Genomic DNA, 20,750 nt, shown 5'->3' with positions numbered 1-20,750 from the left:
TTGGTTTCCTAGTGCCTCCGCTGGTGGGACTAAGTAGGACACACGGATACCTCCACAACAGCCTGGTTTAGAATTTTTTCTGCCAGATTCCTGGAGTCAGCTTTTGTCTCTCTTATGACAGGAATGTGTTGTCTTTCCTAGACCAGCATTAATGTAATTCTAATTTTGCCTCTCAGCCAAAGGCAACAGCATGGTCATTTACTGGGAGAGTCACACCAAATGCACTTGGAAGTCTGGGCAGAAAAGTGTTAGAAATGCAGCTGGAGTAAGTTACCTTCCTCTCTTTCATGTCTCCATCCCTGATTCCAAGTAAATCAGAAAAAATCGTGCCTTCTAAGTGGTTTCCAACATAATGAAAGTCAATTAGAGTGATGCAAAAGGAGCTGATAACTGCAGGTTTTCATCACTGACTCCGTGCTAAATATCTGCACTGTGGGGTTTGCAAGGAAGTAAGGGTGCATGGAGAGGAAAGGATGGGGTTTTTAAAAGCACTTAAATTACCTCTAATTAGCAACACAACTGTAGTCAAAACATAATGTGAGGATAATAAATTGATATTTGCATAATGGAAATACTACCAAACTGTACTTCAAATAAGATGAATTAGATTGTAATTAGAGCTGTGTTTTGGGAAAGAAAATCCTTCTAATTGCCTGAGTACAGGCAGTGCCAAGGAGGGGAGGGCTGGCAGCTGCCAGGGAGGTTCAGCCAGTGCTGTCTGGGACAAGTGCCCCACAACTGGGGGCCATTCCCTGAAGAGGGGACAGGGTGCCCACACCTACCAGGAGCCAGCACAGCCATGGCAAAGCAGGTCTGGGGAGAAAAAGGGAAAATGCAGGAGGAATGTGTATGTGTGCACTCTCAGTCATCAACTGCAAAACCATGAACTGAAAGAAAATCCAGGGTGAAATTGTATGGACAGCAATTAGGGTGGGAGGCACCTGTGTCTCAAGGGCAGGTGGTGCAAGGGTAAAAATGCAAGCCCTGATCCTGCAAATTGCAGGAAAACAGTGAACATCTTTTTCTGGTAAAATCTTATCTCCACATTGAGTTGCAATGGCTTCTTCCTGCTGCTGTTTTATAACTGACTTTATTAAAGTAAAAGTTGTTTTCTTTATGTTGAATCATATGCAAGGTTGCTTGTGATTTATTGTCCAGCTCTTACTGATCTTTATTACAAAAGAGGCCACCTGGAGAGCACTGGTCACTCTCCCATTGTACAAGACCATGTACACCAATAAGGAAATTACAGCTGATACCTTATATTCCAAAACAGCTTTTTTTTTTTTTTTTTTTTTTTTTTTTGAGAAAGCAAACAAAAGAATTATACCTTGTCACTGAAGCGAAGGCACCTTGAGGCTGGACTGTTGCCTGCTAGCTGCAGAATCTTATGGTTGGTGCTAATGGCCATTTTGATGCTGGGCAATGACATTGTTCAGGTGGAAAAACTGATGAGCATACAAAAGCCTACTGTCTCATTTCGGCTGGGGGACAGAAAAAGATGATTTCTTAAGTCCTGTGTGTACTGGGTTTGTGTGGCCATATTTTGATAGTGAGGGGGCTATGGGATGGCTTCTGTGAGAAGCTTCCAGAAGCTTCCCCCGTGTCTGACAGAGCCAATGCCATCTGGTTCCAAGACAAATGTGCCACTGCCTAAGGCTGGCCCACTCAGGAATGATAGTAATGCCTTTGTGATAACATATTTAAGAAGGGAAAAAAAAGTTATTGGACAGATGTAATTGTAGCCAGAGAAGGGAACTTTTCATGCACCCCATGAAAAGGGACCACACTGGAGCAGTTCATGGAGAACTGTCTCCTCTGAGAGGGATCCCACACTGGACCAGAAGGACTCCCCTCCCTGAGGTGGAAGCAGTGACAGAAACAGTTGGGCTGAACTGACCATAACCCCCATTCCCCATCGCTCTGCACCACTGGGAGAAGAGGAAGTAGAGCCACGGAAGGAGGGAGGGATGAGAAGGAAGCTGGTTTTAAATTTTACTTTTCATTATTCTGCTCTGATTTTTTTAGTAATAAATTTAATTAATATCCCCAAGTTCAGTCTGTTTTGGTGAGTGATGGCTCCCAGTCCTTATCTCAACTCATGACCCTTTTGTTATATTTTCTCTCCCCAGTCCAGTTGCAGAGGAGAGTGACAGAGTGGCTCTGATGGTGTCTAGCATCCAGCCAGGGGCAATCCAGCACACTGTGAAATGCAATGACCCTGCTCACCAGGCTCTCAGCATATTTGCTCCTCACATACTTAGGTTAGTACACCTTAGCTCACTGAGGTAGTGCCTTATGTCACATCTGGGCCACTAACAGCATCATCCTGGAGCCGGTGGCAACAGGAAAGGTGTGTGGATTTGGCCATTGCTGGTTGACAAAGTGTGCAACAGGATATGACTCTCTGCAACCACGCTTGGATGTCCCCCTGACATTGGCTGCTGTGGTTAGGGAGGATGGAGAAAACAAGGAGGATTATTTTGGGGGTAGAGGAGTGGCAGCACACACTGACTCTGGGTTTCAGTGGGGTTTTTGAGACAGCTCCTCATGTTACTTGCCGGGTGGGTGCTGTTTTGTGGAGACAAAGACAAGGTTTTCCTGCTCCCAGGCATGGAAAAGGATGCTTGATGCACTTAATTGGTGCATCTCTCTGCATATGAGACATAAAGCATAGGTCTAGTTTCCAAATCAGGAGCTACAGCTCATGCATGTTTACTATATGAGAAACAAAAGAGCAGGGTATGAGGCGTGATGCAGCACGAGCCTCACATCAAGGGAAATATTCCCCTGTCTTCAAAGGGTCCTGGCTCAGGGCACCAGTCCACAGCCACTGCAGAGGCCATGGAAATAAGCTCCTTTTTGAGCTGGCAAATGTTGTCTTGTTTTTCTACTTGAGGAGTAGAAAACAGAAACTCACCTAGAGCTCTGCTCTGCTGTGCAATTTGTGGTACCAGATTTAATAAAGGGCTGTGTGGGAAGGAGTGCAGAAGGGAAAGAGAAAGGAGATGAGTGGGGGGAGCAGGCAGCTGCACTGCACCAGAGAGCATTGGTCTGCAGCATGCTGCCAGGGACAAGTGAGAGAGGCAGGACAGCCAGGCCACAGGTCTCCTCTTTGGCTTCTACTGTTGGGAGCAAGATGCGGAGCTGGCCCTGAGGAGCCCAGCCTGGGGACAGCCAGGCAGAGAAGAGGCAAAGCCCGGCCATCCCTTAATGTGTGGCCACCACACAGCCTCCACCGGGCTCCACTGTGCAGGGTGCTGGCATGCTGTGCCTGTGGGATGCCCCTCAGTTGTTGCCAGGATCACCCTAGAAAGATACTGGGCCTGCCACCCAAGAGGGGACAGGAAAATGGGAGCATGGATAAAATCCTTCATCCCTTTGCCTACAAGTCATGGCACAGTAGCAATTCTCAGAAACTGAAGTCTGGACCCCACCCTGGGCTTGCTCAGTGGCAGCCCCTTGCTTTTGGGCTCACCAGTGTGGCCTCAGGCATCCAGGGGGAGTGCAGGACCTTGTATCATGCAACAAGTGAGCTGAATAATCATGGTAGGAAGAAGGGAAACATTGAACACCAACAAAAGCCCTGGGAAACTATTTTATTGCTAGCAAAACTCTGCCGGTCTTTGTTTTGTGAGTGCACTTCCCATGAAATGCAATTGCTCACTGTGGTTTTAAACTGAGACCACCCTGAAAAAGAAGGCAGCTTCCATTAAATTGAATCACTTTTCCCCAGAACTGGAATGACAGTGGTAATGTTGATAAGGAACAATAGCTGTTAAGTGAGAGCATCCTTTATATTTCCTATTAAATCACTGTCATTTCCAGCACAAATGGATCACGCATGCATGTCATGCTGATTTACAGTGATAAAGCCTTAGTCGTGATCAGTTATTGTAGTGCCTAAGCAGAGCATGAAAGGTGGCACAAACATGCAACTACACTGCACCAGGCCCAGACCAATATTTGGATCTAACTTAGCATTAGCAGATGAGCTGGTGCAACAGTGATGGGAATTTTTTCAAAAATGTTCATATGCCCATCATCAGTGTAACCTTGAAGGCTATTGATCTTCTCCATCTCCCCTTTCCAGCGGTCTTCAGAAGTGGAAAGGCAGGAAGCAAACGGAGAAGGAGCAGCAGCACATGACTGCCATAGATCTGACCATGGAGAGGCAGCACAAAGCAAATGTAATGTCCAATGAATGATTCAACCTAAAGACTAGACACTCAGCAAGGAGAAAGTGGGGTTGCTGAGTGCAGAAGAAGGCAAGGTTGGACGAGCATCGGTGTTGCAGCAGTCATTCAGGGAAGGTTTCTTCTCTTGAGGATGTTTTCCAAAAGTTGCTGAGCTTCTTGGAACCCATGGGCTGCTGCCACACTGAGCAGTTTCTCCACTTCCCTGAAGGACATGAAACCTTCATCAAGAAAATCTAGGAGAAAGTCCTAAATTCAGTCCTAGCTAAATTTTAATTACCCTGGCTTTTTTAAGAGGAACAGAGCTACTCAATCTGAAAACATCTGTAAAGTTAACTTTCCCTTATTCAGAAAATGATCTGATTTTCCTTCTGCTTTTTTCTGTGGTCTGAGCTCGTATGTTCTAGGTTTGGTATTTTTGTCTTCTTAGTTGAAGGAGAAATGGCTTTGGAGTTCTTGAAATACCACCAATATGTGAGTCTGATCATGCAATATGCAGTGGAGACTGAAACAGAATTCACTGGCTTCAAATCACAAGGTTTACCCAAACAATGCTTTCTTAGCTTTGTTTAGCTTACAACTGCTCTTTTCAACCTCATTTTTAATTTTCAGTCTTGGAGCAAATGAAAAGACTCAAAATGAAACAATACACAAAATCACAAAAGGGCTGGGTTTCACTGTGATGGGATCAGTTGTTCCAGCTTCACTTAGCCCCAGAACAAGCCTCCACAGTGACTGTACAAAGCACAAGGCAAGTCTTCTTTGTCTGCAGGCCTTGCTGGGAGCACTGGTGTGTGGTGTGTGCACTTGCACATCATGGAGAGAAACTCATCCCAGGCAGTTTCAACCCACCCCCAGGCAGTCAGCAGGAAACCTCTCATTGACCCCACTGAATGGAAGGAGGGTGAAAAGGGAACTCCCTTAAAAGAGAAAGGCAGGTCTTTATAGCAGAAAATTCACATGTCACTTCAACAGCTCTTTCTACACCAGTACAGATCTTGTCCCTTGCCCTCACTGGGAAATCATCATGGAAAAACATGTGCAATCAGACCACAGGCATTTTAGGTACTGAGACACCTAATTTTAAAAATGTCTTTGGACTAACTGTGGTTTTCCATTTCCCTGCTGCAGGTAGGGCTGCATTACTGACAATACAAAAAGAGGGCATTAGAAATGCTGGAGTAGCTTCATGCATGGAGTACCTAGAGCACCAGGTTTCCCTCCCTCCCCAAGAGGAGCTGGGAATTGAGATGTAATAGGAAGGAAGACGATTATCTCAGGTTACCCTTCTTCAAGTGCCATGGTCATGTTTCTGAGTGTCCCCACTGCCAGGTTGAAGGAGGAGTGGGGATGGCCCTGCCCCGCAGCTTGCCTACAGCCAGGAAGAGACAAGCGCAGAAAATGGTAAGAGAAATACAGAAGAAAAAAACCTGAGTTTGAATGTTTTCAAGCAAGGTAGGAATTGGTTTTGGCTGAGAGAGTTACTTTTCTTCCTAGCAGCTGGTACAGTGCTGTGCTTTGGATTCAGTATGAGAATAATGTTGGTAACACACTGATACTTTGGTTGCTGCTGAGCAGTGCTTACCCTAAATCCAGGATTTTTCAGTTTCCCACGCTCTGGCAGCGAGCAGGTGCACAAGAAGCTGGGAGGGAGCACAGCCAGGACAGCAGACCCGAACTTGCCAAAGGGATATTCCATGCCATGGAGCATCATGGTCAGTGTATACACTGGGGAGGTTGGTCAGGAGCTGCTGACTGCTTGTCGGGGATGGGCTGGGCATTGGTCAGAGCATGATGAGCAATTGTACTGGGTATCACCTCTGTTTCTTGGAGTTTATTCCTCTCTTTTATTAGTATTGTTATTGTTACATTTTACTTTATTTCAATTATCACACTGCTCTTATTTCAACCCATGGGTTTTACCTTATTCCAATTCTCCTCCCCATCCCACAGGACTGGGAGAGAAGGGGAGAAACCAGTGAGCAGCTGCATGGTACTTAGTTGCTAGTTGAAATTAAACCATGACAGAGCAAATAAGGAAAAAGTTATGTATCATTCACTTTTTGAAATATGACTCCTTTGAAATTTCAGGCCCTGATTTGGGAAACATCCTTATTCAGAAACGCATGAAGGCTTCAGCGTTTCTCTAGGTATGGATGTCTTTAATGATGCCTTCTTGATTTACACCTCCTGCTGCCACAGGCATAGTTATTTCCACCCTAACAGTCCTGCAGCTTGATGCTGTTCTCTGCCTTGAGCAGGCAGAGATAACATCCAATGTGCCTACTTCTCTCCCCTTGCTTTTTGGGTAGCATAGTAAATCTCCCTCTCCTTAATCCTTCCCATTTCTCACCAAGAATGGGAATATTCTGGGAGATGCAGCCCAGGCTTCCACCGCGAGTGTAACTACTATGGGTACCACAGCAAATGCACACACAGGCATGGCTGCATCACTTACGTGGCAGAAGCCTCTTGGGAGGGTGTGCTGAGAGCAGGAAAATAATACACTGCTGTAACTTGATTTCCTGTTGCCTCAGCAGCTCCTGGCTCACTCCCATCCTGCACCTGTGCATTTTTTCTGCTGCCCACCTGCAGTGCAAACCTTCCCATAAAGCCACACAGCAGCACCAGGATCCCTCTGCACTCTCACAGCCAAGACACTTCCTTTTTTCCCACTGATTAAAAAAAATAATACTAGCAGGTGGGGAAAGTGGAGCAAAGTGTATAATACAACCCACAGTGAGAAGTCAGGAGCTCCTACTGTCCCTGCTGCCACCTGTGAGCCTCCTTCCCACCAGCACAGGACAGCTCAGTGCAGCTTTCCCCCCAAAGCACTGCCAGCTTTTTCCTCCTCCCATACCACAGTAGCCTTTCCCCAGAAGAAGCCAATTTCCCATGGCAGGAATTTCTTGGGGGATTTTTGTGCCTCACCTGAACCAGTGCATGGCCATGTCCTCATTTTTTTCTACTCCAGCTCCTGGGTGTGAGACAAGGCAACAAAGTCACAGACAGGTTATAACATACAGTGTCCAAATCCAGCAGTGTGTTGGTACCACAAAGCCACATTTGTGGTTCTGGCTTATAAGCACTCACACTCTGGCAGCAAGTTAGCTGCGGGTTGGAGAAACATCACCTTGCAAATACCTCTGTCCTAGGATGTGCTGGGCATTGGGGTACCCCAGACGAGCATACACATGAGCCACATGGAAATGGAAATCCTCATAGCACAACGGGATGTAGAGCAGGAGGAGGCCAGCAGTGATTACAGCTGCCAACTGTAAAAGAGAGGAACAGTCACAATGCAAGGAAGAAAATAAGCTGAGGGCTAGCTACAGCAAATACTTTATCTGAGTTCTGAAGCCTCCCAAAGCTATTCCCCACAGAGAAATGGGAGGAAAGGCCCACACAACCACAGAAAATCAAAGTCACCTTTGATAAAGAGCCGGTTCCAGAACTTCCACTGAAGCTGGCAGAGAAGGCTCTGCTGAATTCAGTGAGCAGTGTATGAACTCCCGAGTTAATTTCCCCTTTAAGCTCTGCTACAGCAAAGGAAACTACAATCATTTAATTTTCTAGTGGTCCTCTTGAAGAAAATGGGGAAAAAACCCCTAAGGTGCCACCAGGCTTTTAAAAACAATTCATCAAAGACACATACCAGAAGGAGCCTCATTCTCCAGGCACCTGGGGACTTGTGGCCCATCACTGCCCACATAATTGTCATTCAGATGTGAACATTCACAGAATCACAAAATGGGTCAGGCTGGAAGGGACAACAGGGTGTCATCTGGTCCAACCTCCCTGGTCAAGCAGGGTCATCCTAGAGCACATTGCACAGGATTGCATTCAGACAGTTCTTGGATATCTCCAGTGAGGGAGATTCCACAGCCTCTCTGGGCAACCTGTTCCAGTGCTCAGTCACCTGCACAGTCAAGTTCTTCCTCATGTTCAGGTGGAAGTTCCTGTGCATCAGTTTCTGCCCATTGCCCCTGGTCCTACTGCTTGGCACCACTGAGAAGAGCCTGGCTCCATCCTCTTGACATCCTTCCTTCAGATACTTATAAATGTTGATGACTTCCCCTCTCAGTTGTCTCTTCTTGAGGCTGAACAGGCCCAGCTTCCTCAGCCTGTCCTCATCCCTTAATCATCTTCATTGCCCTGCGCCAGACCTGCTCCAGGAGCTCCATGTCTCTCTCCCTTTGTGAACATCTGCAGCTCCTAAATCCTTTCATTCTGTGTTAAAGTGAGGACATGCCTATACCTGACAGGAGAATAACCTTGAGTCTGAAACTCTTCTTGCATCCAAGGTATAAATCAGTGAAAAGTCTGATGAACTGCACCAGCAGGGAAAAAAATATGAGAGACCAGAATTAGACTGTTTGCTTTTTTTGGTGCCAAGTTGGATTTTCTTTGGTCAGTGAGCTAGCTATTAGATTCCAGTGAGAGGAGCTGGCAACTTATGCATCCGCATCTTGGCAGAGTCAGATATCCCTGGCTGGGGGAAGAAGAACATACTTAGGAAAAGGCTGTAGGAGACCCATGTGGAGCCTCCTGCCCGCAGAGGTTACCAGAAGCCCTTTGTCTCCCTGCAGGGGAATGCAGCGTGTCTTGCCAGTGGTTGCCAGCCCTGTAGAAGGTGAAACCCTTCCCTAGTACAGGGGAAAATGGAGACCAGGTACAGTCCCAAGTGGAAGACATGGTTCTTTGAAAACATCAAGGAGGCAAGTGCTGATTAGTCTCTCTCTGCGACTCTGTGCTGAAAGAAACCATGTCAGTGGTGTGGGATCTGGAGGAACCACTCATACCTCATCCTTCAGATCTGTAGCTTTGGTGAAATAGTGATGGACTCTTGGACCTGATGTTTATGGGGACATGCTGAAGTGCCTGCAGGTGCTCTGCATGCCACAGTCCCTCCCTTGTGCATGCAGAAGGAGAGCAGACACAAGTAGCCCTTTTCAACAGCCAAGTCAGAAGTAAGCTCCAGGGCCTGTCCAATTGACCACAGCTGTTGCAGAACAAGGTCACTTTTTCATCTGGGCATAATTTCTTGCTACAGCTACTTGTGCATGGTGGCTACAGCATGTGTGTGGGTTTGTCACCACGTCGTGTTCAGAATGAGCCAAGGGGACAAGAAGCAGCTGCAAAGGATGACGAGATATAAGAGCTTTAATAGTCAGGGGCTCTTCTGGCCACTATGGATGGTTTGATGCAACTGATACAGACAGGTGCAAAAACCAACTCCCCCTCACTTTTTTGGGGGCAGGGGGAGAGGGTATAGTGCTCGAGATATACACAGACCATTGCAAAGTAAATGACACATTTAGATCCTGATCTGCTGCTCAGTTGTCTATATAGCTTGAGCACAGAGGTGATGTGGGTTTACAATTCCTTGCTGTTTCATGGGGGCTCCTGCACTCCCACACACCACGATCAGCTACAGGGATTTCTGGAGGCAGCAGATTGCCAAGAGCTTGTTATCTCCTAATTGGGACCCAGGTCCTGGTTTGGGCCCATCCTTAATTGGGATTAGTGAATGCTGGGGATTAAATTAGCCTAGTTAGCTAATTAGGCTAAGGAGAAAAAATAGGTAAGCAATAATGACATACAAATGCTCCAACATTTGATTTTCTGACTGATAATCTTAGGGATGTAGGAAACTTGGACACACACACCCCCATTCAGCCTGTGTGGTGCTGTTCTGAAAGTGCTGATGGGAATGTAAATCCCTGTAAGCCAATAGCAAGTCCAAGAGGAAATGCAAGTCCTAGATCAAACTGGTTATTGCTGAATGCTTTTGATCATATTTAAAAGGAGGAAATTATACTCCTGGTAAGAAGTGCTTCTTGCTGGAAACATGGCTGATGTTAAAGGTCCAGCTCAGGCAAAGCTGAGTACAGACCTGTGGTGAAGGGTAGGACAGTGTTTCTGAAGCAGTGCAAAAGCTGATGAGTAAGGGTCTGGTTTCACACAGTGGCCGTGGGCTGTTACTGTGATATTTTGTCACTGTTGCAGTGGCTGGGGCTGGAACATGACAGGGAATGTTTCATGCAGCTGCAGGAAATAGGGTGCACCATATTGCAAGAGGCAGTGGCCGTGCTTTTATAGGTGCAGATCTGTGACCTGCAAGATGCCCACAGCTGCGGTGTCTCCCTTGTGCTCCATGATAGGTTGTCTGAAGCCTCAGGAAAGGAGTAGGAAATGTGGCATTTTGGAGGAGCTGTTTCTATTGCAAGTCTGGTACAGCCAATACATGTAACAGCGAACAAATGACCAAGTCAGTGAAAGGGGAAAGGATATGGTGGGACAGGTGCTGCAGGTCACAGGGGAAACCTCTGTGACCATGCTCCACTGCCATGGGGGGACAGCCTGACATATATGCTCTCTGTGGGACACCACCTTTCCACAACGATGTCCATCATGATCAGCCATGCCCTGATGGCAGCCTCTACCCTCACTGCTGCAGAGATGCTGTGTCTGGCTCCTCTGAGGCAGGTGGCCCAGGAACCTCTGGATGTTCACTTTTTGTCCCAACAAAACGGAGCAGAGGGTAGGCTTTCAGCTTTTTGCAGTTGTGTAGGCACTGACATGTAGGGCAAGTTCACATTTTACAAGGGAGTTCCTTTAGAAATCCCCCACTGAGCATCCCTAATCTGATTTGCTTGTTTGTTTGTGTTTGGGGGTTTTTTTCTATTTTCTTTTCCTAAACAGCAAGAAAAACTGAGACCTATGCATGACAAAAGGCAGGTGCACAAAGTACTGGACTGCACTGATCCCAGCTCAGGAAGATGGTACCACAAACAGCTGTTGCTTGGCTGCCCACCAAATCTGAAAAGGCATCTGCAAGCACACAGCTAGTCCCACACAAGCAGAGACATTAGCAAAAATACTCCTTTGTCCTCCACTGTGGTTACATCTGAGTTCAGGTAAACGTTGTGCTATTTTAAGTGTCTCCAAGACCAAGAGAGGAAGGAAACACAGCTGCTGGTGGAGGGGGCACTTTGAAGTAAGGTCTCCCTGCAGAAGGGATGTAAGAAGGAGCTGCAAGTCCCCTGGGCTTCCTCCAGGTTGATTGTCTGCAGCACTTTGCCCTCACAGCCAGCACCAGGGACTAAAGGCACCAACAGTCCCTGATCCAAGAGTTCCTCAGGGACCCCAGCTGGGCAACAAGTATTACTCTACCTCAAATGCAGGAAGGAACATGGGCAACCTGTTGCATTGCCCAGTGCAGAGATGTGAAGCAGATCACTGCCCTGAAACAACCTTTGTAGTCTTGGGTGACAACTCTCAGTTGCTCATCAAACCTTTTTCTTCTGTGGTGACTCATCAGAGACTACTTTGCATGTTTGAACCCTGCATCCTTAGGGCTGCTCTAAAGCACAGGGAAGCCCAGTGGTATTGTTGGGGCTCTGCTGGGGAATCAGGCAGTGAGGGAGATAAATCAGGCCGTGCATATGTATTTATGCAACCCGGTTCCTATGCAGCAGCTCCAGCACTTTGACTGTACCATCACCCACGTGCCAAAGCCAGGTGAACAGGATCAAAATTATGACCAAGAGGAATGCCTAAAAATCCCACCCATAATCACTGCCCTTGAAGATGCCATATTACTGTGTGCTAGCAAAAGCCTCTGCTCCTCAAACTGAGAAAGGCATCACCAGCCTTGCAATTTTGAGAGGCTGTGGTGCGCAAACAGCTCCTGTGGCTTTGACTCTGGCACCAGTGGCTTTCAGAGGCAGGGTGTGACATAACACCCACTGCCAGCACTCCCACCCTGAGCCCATCCCCACACTTACCTCCCAGCTGCTCCATGCCAAGCTCGGAGGGTGGGGGTTCCCACCCCCCAGAGAAGGATTTGCCCCACAGGTATCAGCTCTGCCCCTTCCCTGCTGTCGCCACCGCACTGCAGGCTTCGTGTCCCCCATCTCTCCCTCCCACAGGAAGTCCGAGCACCTCGTTTTAAGCTGCTCTGCTCTCTCTCACCAGGCACCACCACCACCCTGCCGTAACTCTTACCCGTCACCATCCCTTGGTTTTGCTCCTGATTTACAGTAGCAGTAGCCCAGCTGCTTCACTAAGATAAGAGGGATTGGATACACACCCCCCTGAAGTCACAGAAAAGAAGATGCTCCTGACGAAAGCCTTTCAAACCACCGATGTTTAACTCTCCCCGTGCTGAATATTTCTCTTCTTTCAGACTGCTCCCAAGTGCTGCAAGGCCTCACCAGTAAATTGTTGTATTTGACAAACTTGTTTGCATTTTTTCTGCTTTTTACATGCACGGATTTGGGACAAATGCAGGACCATGCAGGCCCAGGCCCAGGTGAGAAAATTAGAAGAGATGCAATGATGTATAATCAGAAAGTTACCAGGACATACAAAATCCCCACAAAATTTGATGGGATGGGAGGGGTTTTTTAAGCCAGAAAAGAGCTTACTTGTTCAAGTCAGTCATTTTATAGCTGCATAATTATGCCCCTATTCATCTGCAGCAGCCTCACCTAGTGAATTTTACATGCTAGATTTTGTTTTGCTTTCACATCTAAGAAAAAAAATTCTTTTTACCACAAGATCCCTAATGCATGTTATCTTTCCTGCTCCAAAGTCCTAGCAGAGGATCTTAACCAGATGGCTGCCAGGTAAGGTCCATCTCGTGTGAAATGCTGACCTTGCCTGGTCTCCTGACTGCGAAAAACAAAATGTTTTTCTTTCCAAATTTGCAGCAATATGAGTGCTGTGCTTTGGTTTTAACGGCAATCCCACCCCCAGAGAACACTGATACCTCTTTGGTGATGATGACTCAGCCTAAAAAACCTTATGAAGAGGAAACCCTTCATATTTTCGTATTTTATTTCTTATGTTATGCTGCCACCATTGGGACAATTTCATCTGGTCAGTCAACAGCCCCATTACAGCTGAAGAGATTCATCTCTATAGCCCTGATCAAAGTGTGACTCGTTTTCACAGTATATCAAATTTAATTGAGCAGTAATAGTCATACTGCAAGATCAAACACTTCCAAGTGCAAACCTCTGCACTAAGGAAAGTTGCAAATGTCCAAAACAAGGCCCTTCACTGCAGCAAACAATAAAGAAGGGATGAAAGAAGGTGAGGAGTCTACTTACCTACTTACCCTTTTTTTTCTTTTTTAGGTACAATTATTAAAACTTAAATTTTAAAAAACAAAACCAACCTCTCTGGGAGTTACTCTTCTTGGGAATGAGATGCCCTTAGCTATAATCCCAAATTTTGGCAGAAGTGAACTCTGTTAATCTTATTGTTGTTTGTGAAGGTGCGTTGATAACAGTTATATTTGTACTGACACCTCAACTCGCTCTGAGAACTCGTGATTTCTCAGTATAAAACAGGCCCTGGGGCTTGCAGTTCTTTGTTGCAGATGACGAAAAATGAGAACATATTATTAATTATGTATAATTCAGTGAGGGCTAGGCTGTCTGTGTCACAAGCCAGGTGTGGTACAGGATCTCATTCCAGTTGTCTGTGTCACAAGCCAGGTGTGGTACAGGATCTCATTCCAGTTGTGAGCTTCAGTTACTTCTCTACAAAACCCAATTTACACCATGAGGAATAAATGATAGCTGTAGTAGCTGCCTCCTACCACCTAAGAATCCTTCTAAGATCCCTTCTACTTGCAATGACTTTGGCAAGGAAAGGGCAAGCCCCCCAGTGAATTTTCTCTCTGGACTTCCAAAGAGCAGATGGCATTTCTTTTTTCCTTTCATTTTTACAAAACAAGTTGTGTAGAGATTTTTCATTTTGTTTGAAAACCTGGAACAAGCCACCTTCAGGAAAATGCAATTTTCTTCCCATTTCTTTTTCACTTTTTCCAGGTTGCTTTCTTAGGAAAAGAAATTGGTGTAACAAATTTTCTACAGCCGGTAAAAGCCTATTTGATTACAATGTCCTCGGGACATAGGTATCACAAGGCAAATTAGATTCACCTGAGAGCTCCCCAACTTGAACATAATTGGAGTAGGCACTTGCAAATGACTTTGTAGCCAACACAAAATTCCATGTAAATATAACTTCAGTTACTATGTTGAACAGAGCTCAGATATGGGTAAGGGGGAGGACCAAAGCAAACAGCAACAAGAGAGTGTTGAGGGATAAGTTTTGGTGTAAGACAACGGGAAAGATGGGGTTAAGGAGTTCTGGCTGTCACCATCTCTGACAGACTTCACCTTGCCTAACTAGCTGTAGTTTCCTTTCAGAACTGGCTAAACAAGACCAAGATAAAAATCTATTCAGGCTAGTCATTTTGACACTATTAATAGCAAATACAAGGGTGTACCATGAAAAACAGTGTAGATGTAGGGGTAGTTCAAGTCTTTCTGAAATCAGTATGCAAGTGTTAACTGCAGAACTATTACAGAGATTTGTGTTGCGTTAAGAGTATAGACATTTATCAGAAAATAAACTTTCCTGCTTTCCAGCTAGTCCTTAGAGAGGCTGGGTGCAGCTAGGTTTAATTTTTTTATTATAACCAATTCAGCACTGTAAGTTAAGTTGCATTCATTAAGATCCCAGATGCACCAATAAAGTGGGTTACATCCTAAGTCCCATTCACAATCAGAGATTTACAAATAGTGAAGCTTCCCAATGAGACACTGTAAGTCTGGTTGGGTTCAGAAGAACTTGCATGAACACAGACTCACAAACAGGGCAGTTTATTGGAACAACAAGTTGTAGATACTTTTAGATTGGCAGTGATAGATTCACTAGACGTGCAAAATATAAATATATAGTACTATGTACAAGTGTTTCCAGGTATGTTCTAGAGGTGTAAATCTTACTAAAGAGGCATCCCGACTTTGGGGAAGGAGACAGGAGTAAGCCCTTTGACTTGTCTGCAAGGTGGTCGTATTCTCGTCCTCTGCCATGGAGTACATCAAATATGGAATTACATTTTTTTGTAGAAGTGGAGGTGAGAATGTAGTCAAATATTCTGTTAGCTGCTGTCACAAAGGGGAGGGGCAGACACTTTATACCTAAATGAGGAATACTGGGAGTTACAAAAAGAGAAATTACAAAGGCTGTGTGTCTTGGGCAAGGGCGGAACAGAACTGTGACACTTTAGTGTCCCTCCTTCTTCCAGCTGGATTGCAGTGATGAGAATCACCTGCAACCTATAGATAAACTATCACCCCATCGGCAGGCCATCATGTCTATGGTAATCCCTTCAGCACATATCTCACACTCTATCTCATTCCTACAATGAGTGAAGCTGTTTAGAGATAACAAACAGATTAATAAATGTATCTGTTAAGCCGAGCAATTGAAGCCATTCATCACTACAAACAATACAACAGAGCAGCCAGAGAGGGTGGGATTTTCCTGAATCCAAATACAGCAGCCAGCAGAGAGACCCAGCTGAGCAGAACCCTGTTATTTGATAGAGATCCTGGAAAAAGGCAGAAGGGAAGCTCTCTGCAATGGGAAAAAACCCCGGGGGCAAATACAAGTCATACTGGAATTCATCTCACCACAAAACCTAGAGCCTAAATTCATTTAAGTGGTGACTAAAAAAAAACCTAACAAACTATATTACTCACCTAAGGGGAGTTAGTTCAAAGTTCGGCATACTAAAACCTCTGACTAAAAACTGTATACTAAAAACTAAACTGTGTAGCTGTCACCTAAAAAAAATAATTTCTCAAATACTTTCTGCTGCCTGGCTTTTGAAGTTCCACAGATGTCCTGTGAATACCATGGCAGAGCTGAGCACCTAGACATGTGTCTTCCACTTAAACTTGTGCGGGATCCAGAAATTGTATAGCTCTGAAGGGTGTGGTACAAAGAGATTTCCGGGAAAAGCTTCATCGGTCTACTAAAGATGATCTCCACGACTTCTGCAGAAACTCAGATCCTGAAAAAAATTAATTCAAGAAAGTCCAAATAACATCATGTTCATAGTGAGGGGTGAGAAGTAGTACTTGCTTTAGAAAATGTGTTTCTATTTTGGAGGCAATTGGGAATAAGTGCTTTTGTTACAAAAAGGATAGGATATTGGATTTTAGAAGTAGTAAGGCTAAGGCTCTGCTAGGCTGTAAGGCCTCAGGTGTAGAAATAGTTCTCTTGGGAAACAGGAATGGAATGTGCTGGGTGGGGAAGTTAGGAGTAGTGAATTAGCTGGGCATGGAGAACATGTCTAAAAGTAAATAGTTCTGGGTCGATATATGTTGCATGCAAGGGGGATTTCAGTGGTGGGAGTTCAATTGAGCATTATCTAAGACTAGACAACCATGAAGATATACGGCTTGAGGTATGATTATCAATTGTTAATGTTTTGTATGTGTGCCAATGTTTGAAACTGTATAAAGAGCTGAGTGAAACGATAGGTCTTTGGGAAGCCTGATTTGGGACACCAGTCCCCAGGTCCCCGGGCCCTGAATAAAGCACCGCATAAACTGACTCTCTGTTGGTTTGTGTTTGTGGTCGGTGGGCAACAGTTTTCTGGCGACCCAGGTGGGACTCCGGGGGTCGTAGGGGCGGTTCGCGGGGTGATCTGCTCCGTGCCGGCACCAGGTGATTTCTGGGGAGACATCAGCCCGTGCCCGACCCCGCGTCCGACGGACAACCATGAGGTAAGCCCACAAGGTGCTTTATTCCTTTTAAACCGGTGGTGGTAGCCTGCCCGGTAAGACGAGTCTCTACTCGCAGGGTTGGGGCATTGGTTTGGGATTATAAAGCCTAGGCGCTGGCCGTCAGACAGAGCGAAAGCTTTGCAGAGCCAGCCCTTGCTTCTCGCGGCGACGAGATAAGCAAGGAGGGAATTGGATATTGTGGTAATTGGTATTGGTATTAGTCTGTGTGTTATTAGTTGTGTGCGTTATTGTGTGGTTGCATACCTCTGGAATGATGCCGTTGCGGGTGTTTCGGGCTTTGTCAAGTTCAGATAAGGATATTCCGGAGGATTCTCCCCTCGGGTGTTTGCTAAGTCATTGGAAGGAGGGTAAATTGGGACGGGAACTGCAGAAAAGAGAATTGATTGATTATTGTAATAAGGTATGGCCTGAATATGAAACTGGGGGGATGCAGTGGCCGTGGAATGGCACTATTAATTCTGAAATTATAACCCCCATGATGCGGTATTTACGGGAAAATGAGAAGTGGGATGAGATACCCTATTTGGATTTGTTTTATCAGCTAATAGGAAAAAAGGACTGGCAGAGGAAATGTGGAATGATGGTGTTAGAAACGGAACCAGAGGAAACGGGGGCAGGGGAAGAAGTGGTTTCGGAGGTTTTGTGAATCAGAATGTAGGGAACCAGATGATGGGTAGGGGTAGAGGTAAATTGGGGCCCAATCAGTGCGCCCGATGCTTCGCCGAAGGTCATTAGAAGAATGAGTGCCCCCTCAATTTGGGGATGGGGACACCGATGAGTAACTTTCCAGGAGGGAATCCCATGAATCAGGGAATGAATGCGAATGATGGGTTAAACCCTTTCGCGCCAGGACCACAAGGTGTCGCTCAAGCCTTTATGATGGGGAGCTATCAAAATCAGAGCTGACTAGATAAAGATCTAAAAGTGGTCCTGGAAGTTGACGGGGGGCCCAGGGAATTTAGGGTAGATACAGGAGCCACTTTCTCTGCAATCAATGAACAAATAGGACCGTTAAGTGATTCAGTTGTGAAAGTAGTAGGGGTGTCGGGGGAGGTGGTGGAGAGGTCATTCTTGCGGCCACTGGAAATCAAATTTGGAAACAAAGAATTGGATCACCAGTTTTTATATATGCCAAGCAGCCCGGAATGCTTGTTGGGGCGAGATTTATTATCGGCACTGGATGCAAAAATCATATTTGAGAAAGGGCGTGCTAAACTAGAAATCCCGGAGGGAATCCGGCAAAACTTTTTGTGATTAAAGAGACAAAGACAGAGGAGATACCCCAGGAAATAGAGCAGGCAGTAGTCCCGTGGGTATGGGAAACAGGGACCCCGGGCAGATCCAGGGTAGCCGTTCCTGTGAAAATTGAATTAAAGGAAGGGGCACACCCGGTAAGAGTTCGACAGTATCCTATCAGTTTGGAAGCCAGGAAAGGAATTGCCCCAATGATCACGCAATTTATAGCATTAGGGATTTTACAAGAATGCGAATCGGAATTTAATACTCCAATCTTTCCGGTAAGGAAACCAAATGGGAAATACAGGTTGGTGCAGGACCTGAGAGCAGTAAATGCAATTGCCAAAGATATACACCCGGTGGTGGCCAATCCATATGCATTGTTAACATCGATTTCTGAGAATTTTCAGTGGTTCACAGTGATTGATCTAAAAGACGCCTTCTTCTGCATCCCACTGGCCCCCGAGAGTCGACACATTTTCGCCTTTGAATGGGAAAGCCCAGACACTCGCCGCAAGCGACAGTTAACATGGACCAGGTTGCCACAAGGATTTAAGTGTTCACCCACCATTTTTGGAAACCAGCTAGCAAAGGAGTTAGAGGAATGGAAAACTACCAAGGTAAAAGATTCTCCTTTTTCTTATGTTGTTTTACAATATGTGGATGACATACTCCTGGGAACAGAGGAGCGGGGACTGTGCTCAAAGTTAACAATTGAACTATTAAACATGTTGGGTCAGGCAGGATACCGAGTATCCAAGGAAAAAGCGCAGCTGGTGCAACAGAAGGTGATTTATCTGGGATGTGAAATATCACAAGGAGTCAGGAGAATAGGGGTGAACCGCATTCAAGCCATCTGTGCAATCCCTGTACCACGAAATAATCAGGAACTAAGATCTTTTCTAGGAATGGTCGGCTGGTGTCGCCTGTGGATTCCGAATTTCGGACTTATGGCCAAACCACTATATGAAACAATCAAGGAACCCGAATTCAAGTGGGGTAAGACACAGCACAAGGCCTTTCAGGAATTGAAGCAAGCACTCAAAGAGGCCCCCGCTCTGGGTCTGCCTGACCTGACAAAAGACTTTCAATTGTATGTGCATGAAAGGCAGAGATTAGCTTTAGGAGTACTCACACAGCGATTGGGGTCATGGAAGAGGCCCGTGGGGTACTTCTCGAAACAGCTGGACATGGTGAGCGGAGGGTGGCCAGGGTGTTTGCGAGCAGTGGCTGCTACGGTAATCCTAATTCAGGAGGCACGGAAGCTGACACTGGGAAAACACATCACGGTATATGTACCTCCCATATATGTACGTCTTGGAACAAAAAGGGGGGCATTGGCTCTCCTCCAGCAGAATGATGCAGTACCAGGCTCAGTTGCGGGAACAAGATGATGTTGAATTGAAAATAACCAACCATCTCAATCCAGCAGAATTCCTTAGGTCCACCCAAGAGGAAGGAGAACTGGAGCATGACTGCGTGGAGGTGATCGAACAAGTGTATGCCAGCCGTGAAGATCTGAAAGATGTCCCGATGGCAGATCCCGATGTGGAGCTGTTTACGGACGGATCCAGTTTTATGGAGCATGGAACCAGGTATGCAGGGTATGCTGTGGTGACACTCCAGGAAATAGTGGAAGCTAAAGCACTGCCTCCGGAAACTTCAGCGCAAAAAGCAGAAGTATGGGCGTTGGTAAGGGCATTGGTCCTTAGTAGAGACAGGAAAGTGAACATTTGGACTGATTCAAAGTATGCATTTGGTGTAGTTCACATCCATGGGGCTCTGTGGAAAGAAAGAGGACTTTTGACCTCTCAAGGCTCACAGATCAAACATAAGGAAGTAATAATTCAGTTGTTGGAAGCTGTACACTTACCTAAAGCAGTAGCGATCATGCATGTCCGAGGTCATCAAGCAGACTCCGGGAAGGAATTTCAGGGGAATCGGATGGCAGATGAAGCTGCGAAAAAGGCAGCCAGATTGGTCTGGACTCAAATGGCTCTGATACCGACAAGAGAAAATCCCGCTGCACCTTATTTGGAAGAGAAACCGTGCTACTCTCCGGAGGATGAACGGTTGGCACAATTCACTGGAGCAAGAAGGAATGTTGTAGGATGGTATGTAACACCGGTCGGACAAGTTATACTGCCAGTGGAATTAATGAAAGTAGTCATGAAAACTGAACATAACAAACTCCACTGTGGTGCAGAAGCATTGGTAGAACATCTAAAGAAAATAGTACTCTCTAATTCGATGATAACAATGGCCAAAAGAATAAATGCCACCTGCCCGATTTGCATTAAAAATAACCCGTTGGTTAGAAGACAGGTCCAAATGGGGAAAATACGTGTAGGGCCACAACCAGGGGATTACTGGCAAATAGATTTTTCCGAGTTACCAAAATCTCAGGCATACAAGTACTTACTAGTTTATGTGTGCACCTTTTCAGGATGGCCCGAAGCTTTCCCTTGCAGAACGAACCAGGCCAAGGAGGTAGTGAAAACCCTTCTCAAGGAAATTATTCCGAGGTTTGGGGTTCCTTTAGGAATATCATCAGATAGAGGACCACATTTTACTGCAGGAATCGTGCAGGAAGTTTCTACTATTCTGGGAATTCAGTGGCACTTACACACCCCCTGGAGACCTCAATCTAGTGGTCAGGTGGAACGAATGAATCAAACTCTGAAAAGTCAAATTAAAA

At 45.9% G+C, this 20,750-nt stretch overlaps 1 protein-coding gene and 1 long non-coding RNA gene across 6 annotated transcripts; both read right to left on the bottom strand.

The window, feature by feature from the left end:
- Nucleotides 1-4,692: 4,692 nt before the first annotated feature.
- LOC138109578 (sel1-repeat-containing protein YbeQ-like) lies at nt 4,693-12,179 on the bottom strand. 5 transcript variants are annotated; one of them, XM_069013238.1, is made up of 5 exons: nt 8,999-9,250; nt 8,455-8,527; nt 7,330-7,471; nt 7,128-7,173; nt 5,478-5,568 (listed from the first exon to the last, which is right to left on the bottom strand). In XM_069013238.1, exons 1-5 carry the CDS (start codon nt 9,001-9,003, stop codon nt 5,478-5,480), a joined length of 357 nt encoding a protein of 118 aa, XP_068869339.1. In that variant the 5' UTR covers nt 9,004-9,250. The 5 variants fall into 5 exon arrangements, 3 of the variants coding, with proteins under 3 accessions (XP_068869339.1, XP_068869338.1, XP_068869340.1); XR_011150617.1 differs by lacking the exon at nt 8,455-8,527 and having other exon boundaries at nt 4,693-5,568; nt 7,341-7,471; nt 8,999-9,227; XR_011150616.1 differs by lacking the exon at nt 8,455-8,527 and having other exon boundaries at nt 4,695-5,568; nt 8,999-9,225.
- Nucleotides 12,180-14,862: 2,683 nt separating this feature from the next.
- LOC138109577 (uncharacterized) lies at nt 14,863-20,728 on the bottom strand. The gene is made up of 4 exons (XR_011150615.1): nt 19,926-20,728; nt 19,188-19,834; nt 17,060-17,180; nt 14,863-16,077 (listed from the first exon to the last, which is right to left on the bottom strand). It is a non-coding gene; the product is annotated as an uncharacterized lncRNA (long non-coding RNA).
- Between the last annotated feature and the right edge of the window lie 22 nt (nt 20,729-20,750).

This window comes from Aphelocoma coerulescens, chromosome 4 (genome assembly GCF_041296385.1).
Source record: "Aphelocoma coerulescens isolate FSJ_1873_10779 chromosome 4, UR_Acoe_1.0, whole genome shotgun sequence".
Classification (NCBI taxonomy): domain Eukaryota; kingdom Metazoa; phylum Chordata; class Aves; order Passeriformes; family Corvidae; genus Aphelocoma; species Aphelocoma coerulescens.
The sequence above is the reverse complement of the archived record's forward strand: the minus strand, read 5'-3'. Positions and strand labels throughout refer to the sequence as shown.

Excerpts from the sequence above, each read along its gene's own strand:
- LOC138109578 (XM_069013237.1), bottom strand. The coding sequence starts at position 12,115 with ATGGGGGACACGAAGCCTGCAGTGCGGTGGCGACAGCAGGGAAGGGGC. Across the intron at positions 7,472-11,986 it reads TGGCATGGAGCAGCTGGGAG|TTGGCAGCTGTAATCACTGC; the intron begins GTAAGTGTGGGG and ends TCTCTTTTACAG. Across the intron at positions 7,174-7,329 it reads AGGACAGAGGTATTTGCAAG|GAGCTGGAGTAGAAAAAAAT; the intron begins GTGATGTTTCTC and ends TCTCACACCCAG.